The 20062-nt window shown below is 40.4% G+C and overlaps 1 protein-coding gene across 1 annotated transcript in view; it reads right to left on the reverse strand.

The window, feature by feature from the left end:
• Positions 1–3713: 3713 nt before the first annotated feature.
• CAPN7 (calpain 7) overlaps positions 3714–20062 on the reverse strand; it is a 39739-nt gene continuing 23390 nt past the window's right edge. Inside the window, exons 14-21 of the mRNA XM_087915855.1 lie at positions 19898–19997; positions 19421–19556; positions 18696–18771; positions 11870–12015; positions 11023–11089; positions 9197–9341; positions 8484–8576; positions 3714–8395 (exon numbers count right to left, since the gene is read on the reverse strand). Coding sequence (XP_087771981.1) covers positions 8251–8395; positions 8484–8576; positions 9197–9341; positions 11023–11089; positions 11870–12015; positions 18696–18771; positions 19421–19556; positions 19898–19997 — 908 coding nt within the window. The 3' untranslated portion in view covers positions 3714–8250. The remainder of the gene's footprint in view (positions 8396–8483; positions 8577–9196; positions 9342–11022; positions 11090–11869; positions 12016–18695; positions 18772–19420; positions 19557–19897; positions 19998–20062) is intronic.

Genomic DNA, 20062 nt, shown 5'->3' on the forward strand with positions numbered 1-20062 from the left:
TGGACTTCAAGCATCTTGCAGTGTGTGCCTCCATTCTTCCTCCAGACTCTGGGTCCTTGGTTTCCAAATGAGATGCAAAAGGTGCTCTCATCAGAAAAGAGGACCTTGGACCACTGAGCAACAGCCCAGTTCTGTTTTTCTTTAGCTCAGGTAAGCCTTTTTTTTTAAAATTTTTTTTTTTGACAAACATAGACAAACACAACATAAAAACATCAAGCCATCTTCCACATATATACATACAGTGTGTCAGTTGGTTTACAAATTGTTTTGTGCATTTGCTTCATAGTTGTCAATCAAACATTACTAAATACATTAATATTGTTGTTAATCATTCATTTGACTATACTACTAATCAATCATTTGACTATACTATTATTCATTCATGTTTTACAAAATAAGCCATATTTTACTTGATTTATTTTATGACAATTCATATTATCATCCCAAATCTATCCTATAATTATATTGTAGTTATGATAAAAATACATCTTTACATATTCTTTATATTCTAAAAATCTACATTTCATAACTATGTTTTATTGTCTAACCATTGATAAAATAAATCCCAAATCTTATAAAATTGTTTATCTTCTTGTTCTCTGATTTAAAATGTCAATCTACTCATTTCAGCACATTCCATTATTTACTTAATAACTTCCTCTTCCGATGGTATTTTCTCATTTTTTCAGTTTTTAGCAAATACAATCCTAGCCGCTGTTAATACATTTACAATCAAATACTTCAATTCCTTACTGTATATTTCAGGTAAAATTCCCAATAAAAATATCTCTGGTTTCAAATCTATGTGTTTGTCATTTTTTCCAACTACGTGTGGATTTTAGTCCAATCTTTTAGCATCTGCACACATCCACCACATATGGTAATATGAGCCAGGTATCTGATGGAATTTTCCAACATTTTTCAGATTTATTCTTGAACATTCTTGCTGTTCTTGTTGGGGGGAAGTGCCACCTGTAAAACATCTTATACACATTTTCTTTATATGCTGTTGACATTGTCATTTTATAATTTTGAGACCACAATTTTTGCCATTTCTCTAAATCAATCCCATATCCAAAATTTCCCCCCCAAGCAATCATTGTTTCTTTGACTTGTTCTTCTAGCTTAATTTCCAATATCCATAGTTTTTTAATCACCTTTTCATCAGTACCTGTCAAAATCTTATCTAAGTCAGTCAGTTTATCATAGAAACCTTCTGTTTTTGAATCTTTATACCTAGAATGTATTTGCGCATATGAAAACCAATTCATCTTTATACCTTGTTCCTCTAGTTTTTGCATAGATTTAAGTTCACCCTTTTCATTCAAAATTGCACCATACCTGTTTGTTCCTTTTTATATGTTATAGGATAAGAAAAAGCTTCAATAGTCGATAGCCAGAGTGGAATTTTCAAATAACATTGGCTTTTAGTCTTTTCCCAATTTAACCACAGAGACTCCTGTATATAATGTCTTCTAAAGTACTCCTGTGTTTTAGTCTCTTTGTACCATAGGAAGGCATGCCACCCCAACAACAGATCATGTCCTTCTAATGTCAACTATCTAGTATTTCTTAACGTTATCCATTCCTTGACCCACATCAAATTTGTAGCTTGGTAGTACAATTCCCAATTAGGCAAACCAAATCCTCCTCTTATTCTAGTATCTGGCAAGAGTTTTAGTTTTATTCTTGCTTTCTTACCTTGCCATATATATTTCAACACAATTTTATTTAAATCTTCAAAATAATCTTTTCCAAGCCTAATTGGAATTGTTTGGAACAAATATAAAATTCTGGGTAATATATTCATCTTGATTGTTGATATTCTCCCAATTAATGACAATTGTAAGTTTTCCCATTTTGCCAAATCTAGTGCTATCTGCTGCTTGAGTTTAATATAATTATTCTCTTTAAGTGTGCTACATCTTCAGGTAAGACACTTCTGATGTTGTTTGTTGTTCAGGAGAGGCTTGACAAGAGGAATACAACATTTGAAGCTCATATCCAGGATCCGTCTGTGTGTGGTTGCTCTTGATGTACTGACTCAGATCTCGGTCCACTCCTTGTGAAAGTCCCCAACACTTTTGAATGGCCTTTTCCTGACAATCCTCTCCAGGCTGCAGTCATCCCTGCTGCTTGTGCAACTTTTTCTTCCACACTTTCCCCTTCCACATAACTTTCTATTAATGTGCTTTGATACAGCACTTTGGGAACATCCAATTTCTTTTGCAATTACCTTTTGAGGCTTTCCCTCCTTATGGGGGGGTGTTAATGATGGTTTTCTGCACAGCTGTCAGGTCAGCAGTCATGATTGTGATTCCTACTGAACCAGACTGAGAGACCATTTAAAGGCTCAGGAGCCCTTTGCGGGTGTTATGGCTTAATTAGCTGATTAGAGTGGGACACTTTGAGCCTAGAATATTGAACCCTTTGGCAATATTCTAATTTTTTGAGATTGTGGATTTGGGGTTTTTATGAGCTGTAAGCCATAATCATCATAATTATGACAAATCACGGCTTGAACTATCTTGCTTTGCATGTAATGAGTCTATCTCATATATCAGTTTTACTTTTTAAGTTGCATTACTGAAAAAAGTGGACTTTTGCACGATATTCTAATTTTCTAGTTTCACCTATAACTTGGTAGTACAGCTCTTACAGGATTTAAATGTAAAAGTACATGAAGCTGTATCGGTGTATGAGGATAATGCTGCTTGAATTAAAATGGCAAGAGTGAAAAATAGAAGTATGTGGACATTAAATATTGTAATGTAAGAGAAGCCATCAAATGTAGATTAGCTTGCTTCACTGTGCATCAGAAGACAATCTGGCTGATCAAGCCATTGGGTGGAATGCACCAGATCTATTCCAGTTATGAAGGGACAAGTGTCAAAATATTCATGGGAAGACATAGTAACAAGGTCAACCAATGAATAGGCATGACAAAGAGATCAGCCAATGGGAGCTGAATTGGAAACTGACACTAAAAGGAGCCTGGGTGTGGCTCTGAATTAAACTCTGTGCTCAGCTCTATAATGAAACTAGTCTGGTCTTGTCTGTCTGCTGAAATGAAATTAAGAATGAATTTACAATCTCTCCTCTCTATCACATTGGAAGAATCTGCTATTGGTATTGTAAAGGTACTTCATGTATGATTATGTATATAAAGAAGTTATGAATCCTACTGAATCTGCAAGAAACTGACACTTTTTTCACTCCAGTTGCCTCCTGAAAAAGACTTTGGGACAACCATGACCTGGATGACTAATAATCTCTACAGACATAAAGCCTTGTAGAAAAATGTATAGCTTTGTGGCCATCAAATGCAGTGGAAACAAGATTGATAGGACTTAGTCTATTCCAAATTTCCCAAGTTTAGTGATTAATTAAAGATCTTTTGGGGGCAGATTAAGAAGCACGCATACTTTGTAAGTGGAGTTTGAATCCAACCCAAGTTATCATTATATTGTCAAATTTTACACTTGTTTTATAGTCCAAAGCTGCTAAATCTTTTCATCTCAACTTCACAGGAGACAGGGCAGAGGGAGCTGAGAACAAGATACTTGACAGAGTGAACAAGAACAATAGTGTAGGCAGCAGCTCTTCTTCCAGTGGACCAGCACTGAACAATCAGTTGAAGCAACTTTCCCTACAATGCCTGAAAATCAAGGATGGGGTTTGTGCAGACAAATAAATAAATAGTACAAATTGGGTGACATAATGCCCGGGAATATAATTTATTTATACACAAATGTTTTCTGATTGTCCGAATCTTGTGCCAACAACTAATATGTGTCAAACTTTTAAGTCTTTATTGCACAATTTACAGGCTTATATAACTGCATAGGGTTAAAATGTGAATTGAAATATGTAACAGAAATTTTTGGTCAGGACAGAAATTGTAAAGGACAGAAATATCAACCCTTAAGACATTTTGTAACACTTTGGGAGAAGCAATAACAAAGCCAGGTTGGGAGGATTAGCTGGTATCTGGTTTGTAATTTGAGCTACTGTTTAGTGCTATAAAATTGCAGGATGCCAGCTGCATAACCTTTGAAATACATTGTATTGTGTTTGGAAGGAACACAATACTTCCACAAGAAGTTGCTGCATGTAACAGAATGTAAGAATTCAGTCTTCCTATAGAATTCATGAGCATTGATACATTATACCTCAAAGGTAATTGAAATGTTAATATTAATGCAAGGATCCCTTTAGCTTTTTACATGGCTGGTGGAGGTTGGAGATGGTAAGTAGTTTTGTTTTATATGTATTATGATCAAAATGAAATTGTCAGTGGAAACATTAATGTAGGATACCACTTTGTTGTGAAGTACCAATCATGATAATCACTAAGCACTGACGGGAAGATTCTCCCATATCCCATCAAATAAAAAAGAGAAATGTGTATGAATGGAACAGTTGCCATAGCATTGATATGGGAAGCATTTTCTAGTATCTCTGCATTATTAAAAGTACAGCATTTCAGGAGTAGTTAAAAAGAGTTAGAAGTTAGTATCCTTTAAGTAAAAATATCAGTAAGATGGATAAGAAGCTGAAGCAACAGCTAGTAGAGAATTGGTATTTATGTCAGTAAGAAATAGCATAAAGTTATGTTATATCTTATGTCAGTAAGAAATAGCATAAAGCATAAAGTTGCCTTATTAGTTAACATTTCTAAAAATTGGCATAGGTAATCTTTAATGAACATATTTTTGAGCATTACTGATTAGCAATAACCTTTTCAGTATTTATTTTATTTTAATTTTGTTTTATTTTGTCACTATTATGTATATATTCTTAAAACAAATGTAAACATTATTTCACTCTAAATCTCCTCTGCCCTTTTTGTTTTATGTGTAGTATGGTTATTTTTAATCTTTACAACTTCATTCTTCAAATATACAGTATATGTCTTCCATATATGCTTTGGCTGAGGATCTTTGCAAGGAACAATTGGAATGGTAATAATAAAGTGAGAACTACAGCTGTGTGAAAAAGTCCTGCACACTTTATGATTTATGGCATTTTTTTGGATAGGTCATTGATTTTATATTTTATGCTAACTGCTGTGCAAACATTATTATATTTAAATAAATACTAATGATTTTTAAGTGAAAAGCATAAGCTTTTTGCAATTTGGTGCTGTTTTGATGGGGATTGTCAATTTTCTTGCATGCTTACAATGACTATGAAAACAGATTAACTGATGAGGACCCAGTGGCATACATGATGCAATTACTAATGCCGATGCTAGTGTTCTGTTAACATTTTTATTGTTTGTGGACCTGAAAAGGACCGTTTAGGTAACCAAATATGGTTACAAATATGAAATTGGCCAGCCCTTATTGCTTATCAACAGGCGGCATCGCTTCGGCATAGACTTTGCAGGTGATCTTTGGTGACAATGTGATGCCAGGCTGTAATAATGGATTCAATCAGCTCCTGCTTGGTCTTCGGATGCTTCTTGCTTATTTCACAAGTTCTCAATTGGGTTCAAATCTGGGCTCTGAGCTGGCCAAGCCAGGAGTCTAACACCATGCTTCTTCATCCACTGCTGGACGGACTTGGCTTGATGATGTTGTCATCTTGGAAGTAAAAGTCCTTCCCTACAAGTTGTTGAGCTGAAGGAAGAATGGTCTTTTCCAGGATTTCAACATACTGCTTGGAATTCATGATTCCCTGCACAATTTGTATCCAACCAATACCAGAAGCAGTGATACAGCCCCAGATCATCATGTGCAATGGATGCTTCAGATAGTTTCAGGCAGTACAGCTTAAATTCTTCAGCTGGAAATCTTCTGACATACTTATTGCACTGATTCCCAGTCAAGTAGAAATTGCTCTCTTCACTGAAGATGACCTTGGCCCACTGTTCGCTGGTCCACTTGGCATGCTTCTTGGCCCACACACATCAATGAGAGCGGTGAGCAAAGGTTTACTTCGAGCCCTGAAGCCTTTGAGCTCTCTGACAAGCAGTCTGCGACACACTGTGCTTGTGCACACTTTTACATCACATGTTTCACCCCAAATTCTTGTAATCTGAGGTGAGGTGAGCTTCCTATCATCCATCAAAATGCGTTGCAGAGCCTGATCTTACCATTTTGTCGACTTTCTTGGTCTTCCAGAGTGGAGCCTGTCATCAACAACCAGTTATTTGGTATTTTTCAACCACTCTGCTCACTGTGGTGCAATGGCATTTCACTCTCTTGGCTATTTCTGTTCAGGAGTAACCCTTTTCATGAAGCACAATGCGATACTGCTGCTCAGTACTGGTGACAGCAAAGGTCTTCATCCTTGCCCGCAAGCCAGAGCTAAATTAAATTTCTTGATGCTTTTCATGCCTATTTATAATCAGAGATTATGACAACATTGATTGGCTCATAGATTTAGCCTCTGTGATTGGTCAGCCAAAACTCGCTGCTGATTGGCTACTTTCAATCCTAACATTCTCGAAAATGCAAGTTGTGTTTGTTTTAGCACATAAACTCACTCAAAACCTTAAAAATACTTTGGTTATATTAATAAAAATTATGCATCTCCATCTGACTACAGAAATTTTCATCAAAGTACTAATTTTGCATGGTTTGTCTGAGTGAAAAGTTGATTAAACATGTAAATACAGCTTAAAACTGAAAGCGTGCAGGAGTTTTTCATCCAGCTGTAGAAATGTTAGTAGTGAATCTGTGTCTGTGTATAGGTACTACCTATAATAAAATTCAAAGTTTAGGGATTGCCTTTATAAAACCTATGCAATACAAAATTAAACAGTTTTGTTTCATGGTTGTTATGACATTCAGTAATTTTTCGGTGGTAAATTTTGGCCCTTACACATGACCACAATTATCAACATCCTAGTTAATGGAGAAATGGCTATTTTCTATGTTTTCTGATCTGTTATAAAGACCATTATGGTTACACTACAGAACTTATTGTACTTTTTTGTACCCTTCCCATTTTATTTGCAGTGCCCTGGCTAATAGAGTCTTTCTAAAAAAATTATGGGAGAAAATTTTTAAAATGGCTCTGCAAATAAAATGGAAAGGGCACAAAAAATACAATTAAATTGTGTAGTGTAACCATATTTCTATGGAGCCACTTGAGATAATTTGTTTCAGATAGATTAAATTGTAGATCTTTTTCCTGTTAGGACAACATGGCTAGTAAGGGACAGGGGAAGAGTTAATTCTAGAACTTAAGCATTTCTCTATCAGGGCACAGAGAAAATATCTGATGTGAATTCCACATAAGTGTCAGGAAGGGCATCTGGCCAGTAAGCACTCAGGTCCACTCCTTCAGCCTGACTCCATCCTTCGGGGTGGAAGGATTAAAAGGTCATTAAAAAAGGGGGGCCCTGGGCTAGTTTTCTGTAATCTAACCATTCATACAGTAATATATTTCTCTGAGAATTCTAAATATATAACAAGTACTGTTAATGGAGTAGAAGACCCATTATTTCCCAAGATATTAGGGAAATCAGCCATAATAGCAAGCGTTCAAATGTTTGTGTATAGTTTTAACATAATTAAATTTCTGGTGTGAAACTATGTTGGAGGATTTTATAACAGAGGTCATGAAATAAAAGTTGGAGTTTTAGTCTAAGGATGCAGCTTTTAACCCAAAGAAAATATATCAGTCATGCCCCATATTCTACTCTGACAAACATGTATGATAAATCAAGAATGAAGATCTATAAACTATGCCACTCTAATAACAGATATATAGATTCTGTATCTAATTATTTCAACCCTTGTATGAAGATAGCAGTGGCCACCAAGCAATGATATATAAACATCAATTTTACTCCATCCCCAGATAATCAGCTGATACTCTACTCAATAAGGAAGTAGGAAAAATAGCTATTTTTCTACAGGACAACTATCCATTTTAAGCAGACGGAATTGAAGCTGTTTGACATACTACTAAGAAAAAACAAAGCTGACGAGAAAAATGGAATTTTAAAAATCCCCATAATATATATAAAATGCCAATTTTATATATATGCAAAATTAAATATCAGGGTAAATAAGCAAATCTTTTTGCTTGCCTCAACTTTGCCACAGCACAAATAACAGAAATGTTTTCCACTTTGCAAACCATAAAGATATTAAGCACTCCAATTTTAAGTGCAATTTTTCTTATGACAGTCCACATTCCTTTTCTGTATTCCCATATAAACATTTTCTCAGTAGATTCAGTATGACAGCTATACTTTTGCCATTTTTATTAAAAATGGTTTTGCAGGTAACCTCATTGGAGCTGTGATATTTTAAGAGGGATAGCAGTATTGAAGTCCAAGAAAAATGGTCCTTCTTGTTGTGGGAGGAAAGTGCTTGGAATAATATTGTACGTACCAGGAGGTATATTCTCGATTTCCAGATAGCAAAAGCCACACCTTGGAAAGTGAAATACAGAGAGAAGGCTACTGTAATATAAGATCTCATATAGCGATAAAATATACAGTTTATGAGATGAGCTATTACCTGTAATCACCACTATTTTTCTTTTGAAAACCCAAAGATCCCGGATCTCCTATTGAAGAGACTGTTACAACTTCAAGTCCAACACTGTATTGCCTATAAATGAATCAGAAGTTGGAAAGTTTCTGAGTTTAAAGCAAAATTAGAACTTTAAAAAGTGGTGTATATTCTGATTTTATCTGGATCCATATTTGATCCACAGTTTGTGCTAAATCATAACAGAGTGTTTAACTTTTCCCAAAGGTGCCATAGTCACTGAAATCTATAATAATTTGTTTCTGGCTTAATGTGATATATGAAGGTAGACTCAGAGTTTGAGGTTGAGCTCAAATTTGAACATGATAAACAACATTTTTTAAAAAATGACTACAGTAGAGCTTCGGATCACGACCGTAATCCAATCCAAAAGCACAACTGTCTGCGCATGCGTGGGCAAAACAAATGGCAGCAAAGGGGAAATTGGTGCAGAAAGGGAATCTTTCTGTGCCAATTTTGTTCGCTACCCGATTTTTGAATCATGACCCATTTCAAAAATCGGGTGGATTTTTTGTTCGTGACCTAATTATATTTAGTTCTTATTGCTGACAATATGGGCTGAAAATTATGGATAGTATAATTTAATTTTAACTGGTGAATCTAAATATTTTAAGTTTGAAACTGCAAGTCTTACCTGTAAGTAGTTAACATTATTCCAATTATTAAAAACTAATACAAACCTTGGTCCTCTTAGTTCAAGAAGGAGTGGCCCAGTCTTGTCCATTTGAAACTGGTATATAGGGTTATTTTTGCAAGTATCTCTAAAATTTCCACATCCTCCAGCGCTGTGACCTTTCCACTGTCCATTCATCTGAAAGAAAATCACTCCAAAAGCTTCTTAGCTAGCACATCTATTTTCATCTTTGTTCTTAAAAAAACTATTTTCAACTTAATTTCATCTCTCCTATTTAATCAGTCCTCTTTATTCATTTCAAATATAAAATTCATTCCTCAGCAAATCCCATTAACTCAATTTGATCCCATGCTTAGTACAGGTAGTCCTTAATTTACAACAGTTTGTTTAGGGATTGTTCAACGTTACAATGGCTCTGAAAAATGTGACTCATGTCTGTTTTTCAGAGTTATGACCTTTGCAGCATCTCCATGATCATGTGATCAAAATTCAGATGCTTGGCAACTGGTTCATATTTATGACCAGATTCACTTAATAACTGGATTACTAATTTATTAACTAGTGATTCACTTAACAACTGTGGCAAGGAAGGTCATAAAATAGGACAACTCATTTAGCAAATATCTTAATTAACAACATAAATTTTGGGCTCAATTGTGGCCATAAGTCGAGGACTACCTGTACATACTTTTAGGGACACAAGATGTTCCAGAAAGGGAAATTGGATTTGGATCAGTAACATGAACTACATTTTCTGATCATTGGACTCCTTTCTAGCTCATTTCTCTGTATAATCTGACTGATAATAATACATCAGGGACAAACTGTGAGGGAATCTGGCAAAAGGATATGGAAACCTATTTACTATGGCTTAATGAGAAATACTATGCCTTACAGTAGTTTTCTCTCAACCTAGTGACCTCTACATATGTTGGGACCAGCATTTTCAGCCAAAGGGCTATTCTAAGTAATTATTTTATTTAGTAATTAAATATTAAGTAATTATTCTAATTAAAAAAATTCCTTGTGTGTCCAATCACACTTGGCCAATAAAGAATTCTATTCTATTCTATCTATTCTAAGAGCCTTAAAGGTTCTCCTGTTTGGAGGCCAAGAGAAATCTGAGTCATTCTGACTAACATGGGATTTCAAAAGTTATTTACAATTAATTTTATCCATGCTAATAAAATTGGCTAAACAATTCCGGTTATGCAATTAAATGTTCTTCAATTATCATGCATCCCAACACACCTGAACATTAGGAACAGTTTTTCTATTCAATCTAATCGAAGGAGTAGCTAATGCACTATTATGTGATAAAAACCCACAAAGGAAGTGTCAGATCCGTGTATCTGCCATTCTTCAATGGAAGAAGAAAGTGGGGAGGAGAGTTGGTACAAGTAATCATTTTTGATATAACCTGAATATCTTAATTCTTGTATTGAATCTGTATACTTGCACATGATATACAACTGGGGACTGGAGCCCAGATGCCTGGAACCTTGTCACCTCTTGGAGAGATAGCAAGAGGAGAAGGGACCATAAACATTCCAGATCTGAAAGAAACTTCCTGGGAAACTTTTCTAAGATATGTTCCCAGAAAAAGGGGAGGGGTTCTAACTCCCTTTATCTACACTGTATGCCTGGAGGCATTTTAGATCCTGCTTTGGCTAGTACCTGGATCACTTCCTTTCAAGAAAGAATTCCTTTTGAAGTACCTAGCTTTCAGAAGTTCATTCTTGTCAGTTGAAGAAGAAAGAGTCAGGTCTTTACAGGAAGACTGCAAGAAATCTTTATCTTTCTTTGTATGTCTATGGATAACTAACATTTATATAGTTAGGTTTGTGTAAAATATAGTAGCTAAATTTTAACTAATTTTTAAATTATTATTATATGGTGTTGGAATCTTAGAAAAGGTAAACTTGCATGCTGAATACACCTAAGATCCAAAATAAATTAATCTTTAACTCTGAACAATTTATACTACCAAGAAAAAGAAAGTGTACTGGGAAAACATACAAGGTTGGAATTAAATGGAACGATATAATTTTGATTTCTTCTCACTGAACACCCATATAATTATATAGTTTTTGTGCAAAATCTTATTAACTTTTTGAAATTTATGTTTTTTGGGATGAAGATTTGAAAATAATGGGAAAACTTATTTTTAAAATAAACATACCCAGAATACTCATAAAAATAATATTTCAGAGGACACGGATTATTTTGGATCCATGACAGCAAAATGAGCAATAAGTTTTTATCTGTAGTAATCTTCTGATACTCCAGATCCCCTAGTGTCCAACATAGTTATGACCTACTTTTTATGCCAAGGAAGTAATTGCCTCAAATAAAACTACTTGATGAAACAGGATTACAGACGGAAATTCCCCTTCTTAAAGTTGGCAGTAGGATTTAGGTACCCCTGAGATACAAAAATTCCTCTACAATCCACAATCCTTTATTTGGCAATATTTTCATGCAACTTAAACTTGTGGCATTTCTTACTTGTCCAGATTACAGAGGCCAAAAAAATGAAAACAAAGTCACTCTGGATTTTGGTGGTAAATATCCTAATCAGTGGCAGACTGAGGACGGTCATTATCAAGCTTATTATATACACATGCTTTTTTTTCAGAACTGGTGTCATGGAAGTTGAAGATATGGCAGTATTAATGATTTCCATTTAACATTTTTAAAAGATTACATATAAACTTACCCAGAGGGTGTAATGAATTGTGTTCTGTTTTTCATATTGAGAAACCACAAGTGTAAATGTGTGAGTTCCTGGAGAAGTGAGTGTTATTTTGGTTAGATAGTGGGGACTATTGATTCGAATCCCATCAATGTAGGGTGGAGGATCAGCTGAAAATCTTAAAAATGTACATTTGTGTTATGTAATTTAGAATAGACCAATCTAATATTAATTAAAATAATTAATAAATTAATCTTCTACTAAGGTATTAATAGTGAAGCAACATAAATACAGCACACTCTGCACCAAAACATGGAGAGATAGGTAGATCTTACATTTCTATTCCATATTTTCAATTCAAGAAATCAATGAAAATATATTTTAGGGTGAATGAGTGAAGCTTTATGATCACCATGGCATTAGTATTGAAGCTCTGACCATTTTTTGTCCAATGTGCTGCTGTGGCCATCATCTTGCCTTTTTTGACATCCCTCTAGTCCAGGGCCTGCAACCTTAAACATTTAAAGAGCCATTTGGACTAGTTTCCCACAGAAAAGACCGGGAGCCACAAAACCTGGGTGGGTGTGGTCAGCTCAATGTCACTTACTCTCACACAGTCACATGATCCCCCACACACACCTACCCAGGGTTTGTGGCTCCCAGTTTTTTTTCTCTCTATGAAATAGATCTCTCTCCTCTCTTTCTCTCCTCTCATTTCTTCCTCTCTCACTCTCCTCTCTTTCTCCCATCATCTTTCTCTTTCATCTCTATTTCTCTCATCTCTCTCTTTCGCTCTCATCTTTGACTCTGTTAAGTTTGAGCAATGAGAGGCTGAACCAGAGCATGAGTGCAACAATACTTTATTATAACAATAAAGGGCTGACCGTGCTTGCCACGCCTGGAACTGGCTCGCAGCAATCAGCACTGAGTTGGACCCGCAGCCTGCTTTTATAGCTGGCTGCTGGGGAGAACCAACCAATGAGGAAAGGGGGAAGAACGCCCACACAAAGTGAGTGGACCTGAGTGAGAACTCCTAGAGTTCTCAGGACATAACACCCCTTCCCCCAGATGCGAACATGCCTAGTCTTTGAGGTAGGCAGGAGGTTTATGTTGGCGCCCGAACGGCGTAGCTCTGGAACATCGTCTGTCCGTCCGGGGTCTGCCTGGGAAGGCAGAGTCGGCAAAGTGTCACCAGTGTGCCCCTCGGTTTGGCCTGCCCGGGCTCGTAGGGTTGATCACTGGGGTGTGCTCCTGTAGACTGGATCGGGCTGGTCAACTGTCTGGGCGCCGCTGTCTGTGTTCGGGCTTTGGAACCGGCTGTAGGTGCGAACTGATCGCCGGGCGTGATGTGGATGTGAGGCTGAGGATGAAGCCTCCCCTCGTCTTGTGCCTCTGGGTCCCTGCTGGCGATGGTGCTGAGGCGTCTACGCAGTTGGTCTATGTGCCTTCTCCAGACGCGGCCATCCTCCAGTCTGACCTGATACGACCCGCGCCCGGTGATGGCTACGATCTCGCCCGGGATCCACAGGGGTCTCCAGCGAAGTTCCTCGCGAAAACTGGCTCCTGTAAGATAAAATGTCTAACCCCGATGTGGAAGCGAGGGGAGAGTCAGGGCAGTACTGTGGGTGTAGTCTGTCCACCACAGTCCTCAGACGCCTGCCCATCAGGAGCTCAGCTGGGGACTTATTGTGACTGAACAAGGAGTTGAGTGCTGGCTCATCAGGAACCGTGAGAGTTTGTGGTGCCAGTCATCCTTGTTGAACCTTGCCAGGGCTTCTTTAGTGGTCCTGACGGCCCTTTCAGCCAATCCGTTACTGGCAGGATGAAATGGGGCTGTGAAAATGTGGCGGATACCCAGGTTGGCAGCGAAACGGCTGAACTCAGTCGATGCGAACTGTGGGCCATTATCGGAGACAATGGAGTCGGGTAGCCCGTGCGTTACGAACAGGCGTGTTAACACGTTGGTGATTGCTAGTGTGGTGGTCGTGGATAGCTGTGCTACGTCAATCCATTTGGAATGGCGTCCACGACCACTAGGAACATCTTCCCATGCAGAGGGCCGGCCAGGTCGATGTGAATTCTGGACCAAGGGGCGCTGGCGCTTTCCCATCTAGTAGGGGTGGCAATGGGGAGCAGGACGGGATTCCTGGCAAATGCTGCAGTAACTTACCCAATTGACAATGTCCTCGTCTAGACCCGGCCACCACACGTAGCTGCGTGCTAACGCCTTCATTCTCACGATGCCAGGATGTCCCTCGTGCAATGCTTCCAGAACTCGAAGTGCACGCAGTGAGGCCGGGATGACCACTCGAGTGCCCCATAGTAGACAGCCCTGCAGACTTGACAACTCCTGCATGCGAGTCTTAAAAGGTGTGAATTTGTTATCAACATTGCCACCCGGCCACCCCTCCTCACCCAGTCGAGCACCTGGCGAGTGTTTGGTCTGCCTTGGTTTTAGCAGCAATGTCCAGGGCAGTGATGGGTAGGTCCAACTGGGTGATCTCGAAAATAGGCGTGGACAGGAGCAGGGTCTTCAGCCGGGCAGGCAAGGGGCAGCGACTGAGTGCGTCCAGCGTGGGACAGTGTTTTACCCGGCGGTGTATAAGTCTGTAGGAGTAGGCTGCTAGGAAGAGTCCACCTTGTCATCCTAGGGGAGAGGACTTGAGGGTCTGCTTGTCCCGGCTAGTAGGCCCAGGAGGGTTTGTGGTCCGTGACCAGCTCGAAAAAATGGCCAAAAAGGAATTCGTGAAATTTTTTCACGGCTGCAACAACTGCTAGGGCTTCCTTATCGATCTGGCTGTAATTGCGCTCCGTAGCAGAGAGCGTCCTTGAGAAAAAGGCGATGGGAGCCTCGGCGCCATTGGGAAGCCTGTGACTTAGTACCGCCCCAATTCCAAAAGGAGGCATCTGCTGCCAGTACTAAAGGGAGGTTAGGTCGAATTGAATAAGTACCGCCTCTGACGTGAGTAGTGATTTGACGGCGTGAAAGGCATGGTCTTCTTTGTGCCCCCAGTGCCATGGTGACTTTTTATCAGTAATCTGTGTAGGGGTTCAGCTACTGATGCTTTATGGGGCAAAAGGATGCGTAAAAGTTCAATAGCCCCAAGAACGCCTGTAGTTCAGTTTGGAGGTTGGAGTGGGTGCCTCGTGGATTGCCTTAACCTTGGACTCCAGGGGTGAATGCCAGAGGCGTCAAGTTTATAACCCAGAAAGTCCACCTGTCTAGTGGCAATGGCACATTTTTTCTTTTTCAACTTGAGGCCATGCTGTCTGAACCTCTCTAACACAGCTCGAACTCTTTGGAAGAGTTGGGGTCTGTCCCTGGCCGAGACTAAGATGTCGTCGAAGTAGGGTACTACACCAGGGAGGCCCTGCAAAATCCGCTCCATGAGGGATTGAAAAATACCAGGGGCAACACTTACGCCAAATTGGAGACGCTTGCATCGGAAGGCACCCTGTGAGTGACAATTGTCTGGAGTTCCGCTGTTTGGTTATCTACAGGGAACTGCTGATATGCTTGAGACATGTCCAATTTAGCAAAAATGCTGCCTGGTTCGAATGTGTGTAATAAGTGCTGGATGACGGGCACAGGATAAGCGCTAACTTGTAGAAATTTATTGATTGTCGTCTTGTAGTCCGAGCAAATTCTCAGGCTACCGTCTTTTTGAGGGTGTGACAATGGGCGTCTCCCACTTGGCGAAATCTGTTGGCTCAATGACCCCTTGTTTTAATAGTTTATCCAATTCCGCATCTAGTTTTGGCCGAATAGCAAATGGGACCCTACGCGGCTTTAGCCTGATTGGGACTGCTTGGGGGGTCAACTGAGAATGAGATGGGGGTACCGTTATAACACCCCAGCTCTTCGCTGAATACATCTGAGTAATCAGCGAATAAGGAGTCAGTGTCTGAGGTTGAGACAGCATGGACTCCTGTTAGCCCTAGGCCGAGATGGGGAAACCAATCGAGCCCCAATAAGGTGGGTAGATTGCGTTAACTACCACTAGAGGTAGGTGACCTTAAAAGCTCTAAAACTGACAAGAAACTTGCCTCTGCCGATTACAGGAATGGTCTTCCCCTGGTAGTCCTTCAGGCCAAACTGGCATCTCTGGAGCCGGCTAGTGGATGAGGCTTGGTTGGAGCCTCTTAAGGGTGTTCCACGAGATAATTGAGAGCGCTGACCCTGTGTCAACCTCCATGTGGCACGGTTTACCTTCTAGGGAAACGGAGAGAGAAATTTTACTAACGGTGTGGAAAGTGTGCTTGGCAAGGTGGTGCGTGCGACAGTTCAATACTTGCCTCTGTGGTCCCGAGTGCGGGAGGGTGCCTTTGTGCTGCGCTTTGGGGGCTTGGCAGACTCTCGCGATGTGTCCCCTTTTATGGCAGTTATTGCAGGTGGCTCCTTTAAACTTGCAGGTGGCCCTCTGATGAGATCCCCACAGGCTAGGCACAGGGTGATGTGCTTGGGTGGACCGATGTTTTCTTGTTTGGCTCCTACCTGCGGCCGTCTGTCGTTGAATAGGCGGTGGACTTCGTTTTCATCACTGATGGTTTCCTCTGCTACCACCTCCTCGGAGTGGACTGGAAGTGATGTCAGCTTGGCACTTGGGCCCTGGATTTCGGTGGCTGAGTTTGTTGCCAGCTCAGCTGCCAAGGCCTCCTCGACTGCTTGTGCGAGGTTGAGGTCTTTTTGCGAGAAGGCGCCTTTGCAGGTGGAGGTCCTTGACCCCGCAGACTAATTGATCGAGGAGCATGTCCTCCAGGTAGGTTCCAAACCCACAATGCAGTGCTGCTGTTCTGAGAGCGGCCATATATTGATTGATGGTCTCCTTGCTCGATTGCTTCCTCATACGGAAGGTGAATCTCCTGGCAATCTGTGAGGGCCTGGGGAATAGTGGTTAGTGAGAATTTCAAGTAACTCCAGACCACGGAACGTTTTCAACTCACGAGGAGCCACGAGCGCCGCGGCAGTATCGTAGACGGTGGCTCCACAGTAGATTAGGAAATACGATTTTTCCGATGCTCTCCCGCATCCGCCAGACCAACTGCATCGATATAATGATTAAAGCGGTTCTTATACAATTCCCACTTCTCCTCGTCTGGTTTGAATGCCGGGAAGACTGGATTGGAACTCATGGTGCTGGGACCGGTTGAACAACCTGTGGAAAAAATCTCTCTGGGGCAGCAGACAATGTTTTAGTGCCCGTGGTGGGCAAGTGATTTCAGCTCAGGAGAGGCTGTTTGCAATCCTCTCTTCTCTCTGGGTTATCCACGTTTGGCTGTTAGCCGTTGATGGCGTTGGATTCGCGCCTGTGTGGGCGTCAGTGACTGGCTACAGCGCTGTGCTGTACCTTTTAGGTTTGAAATTCAAATGACAACCGTTTGAATTTCGCACCTGATACTGAGCGGCTGCGGCTCGCAGCGCTTCACTTTCCTGTAGCTGGGCTAACAAGCGGCTACAGACGCTTCTAACTTTCGATTCTGACCGCTCTCTCTGGCTGCGGATCAGCGTTTGCTTCTTATCGCTTGCTGGCCGCTTTCTCTGTCAGCGGATCAGCGTTTGCTCTTTTGTTTGCTCTTTTTGTTTGCTGACCGCTCTCTGGCTGCGGATCAGCATTTCTCTATCGCCGCCGATCGCTCTCTCTGGGCTGCGGATCGGCGGCTAGTGACTCAGCGGTTGCATGGTGCTTCTGGTAGCCATCCCATCCTCGTCGCCAGTGTTAAGTTTGAGCAATGAGAGGCTGAACCAGAGCATGAGTGCAACAATACTTTATTATAACAATAAAGGGCTGACCGTGCTTGCCACGCCTGGAACTGGCTCGCAGCAATCAGCAACTGGTTGGACCCCGCAGCCTGCTTTTATAGCTGGCTGCTGGGGAGAACCAACCAATGAGGAAAGGGGGAAGAACGCCCACACAAAGTGAGTGGACCTGAGTGAGAACTCCTAGAGTTCTCAGGACATAACAGTCTCTGTCTCTCTTGTGTGTGTGTATGTGTGTGTTGTTCCCTCTTGAACCATTTCCAAAAACAGGCGAGGGTTGGTTTTTTGTTTTTAGTTTCTGATGATGTTTCTTCTTCTTTGGGTGCTTTTTACCATATGATTTAAATCAAGAGTCATTTCCCAGTTAAATGAAGCTCTTTTGTCCCCCTGCTGTGGCTTCCTGTCAGCTGAAGCCACCACTAGCTGGCCCTGCCCCTCGCCCTCCCCTCCCAGTCACCTCTCCCAGGCATTCCTCAACCATTTGGGAACACGTGCAACTGTCTCTCCACATTGAGACACTGGCCTGACTGCAGCCGATGCTCTGCATCGTAATGGGCTCCAGGAGGAGGAGGAGGGGACGCCATCTCCCCCACTCTGAAGCGTGCTAAATTTAAGTGTGCTGCGCAAAGCGTTGCAAGAACAGCAAGCAGGCCATGGAGGTAGTGAGACCAGCAGCATGGGCTTCAGTCGGGTTGGGTCAGTGAGAAAGTTGTGCCTCTCCCCAAGTTGCCGAGGTGCATGCAGCACCAACAAGAGCCAGAAGAAGGGGCAAGTATAGGGGCGCTTTGCTCAAGTCTGAAATATGGAGTGAGTCTCCATCCACTGCCATCGCTGTTACCTTCTCAGCCCAGGCAAGGAGTGACTGGGAGGGGCGGGGCCAGCCAGTGATGGGACAGGGAGCTGCAGCAGAGGGCCAAAGAGCCGCATGAGACTTTGGAGCTGCGAGTTGCCAACACCTGCTCTAGTCCTAATGGATACTGTGGTTAGTAAACATATTTCTCACCCAAAGTTATATCCAAATTTCCTATCTTTCTTCAAGAACAAATCAAGAAGAAAGAAAAATTGTAGGAAAGAAAATTGTGATATACATACCAGGGTAGTATATTTTTTTCCCATCAGTTTTATAGACCACCATTGTGATGAATTCCCGGTTGTGTGCAAAGTCATCCTATAGAAGAGTGATTACAAAAATTACTGTAATCCTCAAAACCAAATATTTATATACTATTTATGACCATGATTTCATTCAATGTTCTTCCTTTTCTAAATAGTAATCAATTGTTTCAGACCTTCCAAATCAAGCAGACTCCTCATATCTACTGTAACTATCTCTGAATTTATTGGACTTCAACTTCCATAACTGCCAGACATCAGAGATAAATCCTGGAAACTATCCAACTGATCTGGAATATAGCTTATTAATGGATTGCAAATTCTCAACAGGAAAAATGCATCTTAATTTTAAATCTTTCTTTTTACAGGATAAATATTAATGCCAAATCTTTATCAACTGCCACTGAACTCTTATTGGAATCCAAAATGAGATAAAACCTGGTTATCCTTGTGGGGATGGAATGCTAAAGGATCCCAGTTTCTTCTTTCTGCTCATGACTAGTTTACAAAGCAGTTAGTGAAGTACCACTATGATTGGACAGTGTTGTGTGATCAGGCATAAGAACACGGCAACTCACGGAAGATGGAGATACACATCTAATATATTTTGAGCTGTAATTCTGGTAGTTCAATTGTCATAAAGAACACCCATATCTTAGAGCCGCATTTTGTTTCCCTTACAAGTTATTTGGAAAAATGAATACCTTGTCAGTAATGTGTCGACTGAGTAGAATCCAGACTGCAGCACCACCCTGTGGGCACTGAACCTCCAGCCTGTACTGTGGATTATTAGCCAAACTGTAAGCATCTTTCACAGGACCCTGTTTTGCATCCCAGGTACTGTTCATAAAAGAAAAAAAATGGAAATAGAGTTCTGTGTATTTAAAAAAATTGCAATAAACAATTATAATACTTTCTTTTAGTGAAAGCTATCATTTGCTCTCAGTTTGGTCTTGCAAATTAGCATGAAATACTAGGGAGAAGTAATAAAGCAAACAGCTGCAGATGTACTAGTCTTAGTTTATAAATGCTCAAAAAGTAATGGTATTACTTTTCACCAGTTTACACATGAATCATTTATTCTTGGACCAGGCTTCAAAATGTAAAGAAAGGCATCACAGATTAATACTTGAACATTATGCTAAGGGAGGCTAACAAATTAACATGCCTATTGGACAAACCTGTGAATGCAGGTGGATTCCTTAAAAAGACCTGGATTCCAACTCAAATAAATAACATCGTAATATTTGTATAAGTCTTCCCAAGTAATCCAGAAAATTCCTATATAAAAACATACAGATGAAACTGTTTTAATTTTTTTTTACCAATGACTTATCATCCAATAC

Source organism: Pseudonaja textilis, chromosome Z (assembly GCF_049901715.1).
Source record: "Pseudonaja textilis isolate UNSWEBS1 chromosome Z, rPseTex1.2, whole genome shotgun sequence".
In the NCBI taxonomy this organism is placed as follows: Eukaryota; Metazoa; Chordata; class Lepidosauria; order Squamata; family Elapidae; genus Pseudonaja; species Pseudonaja textilis.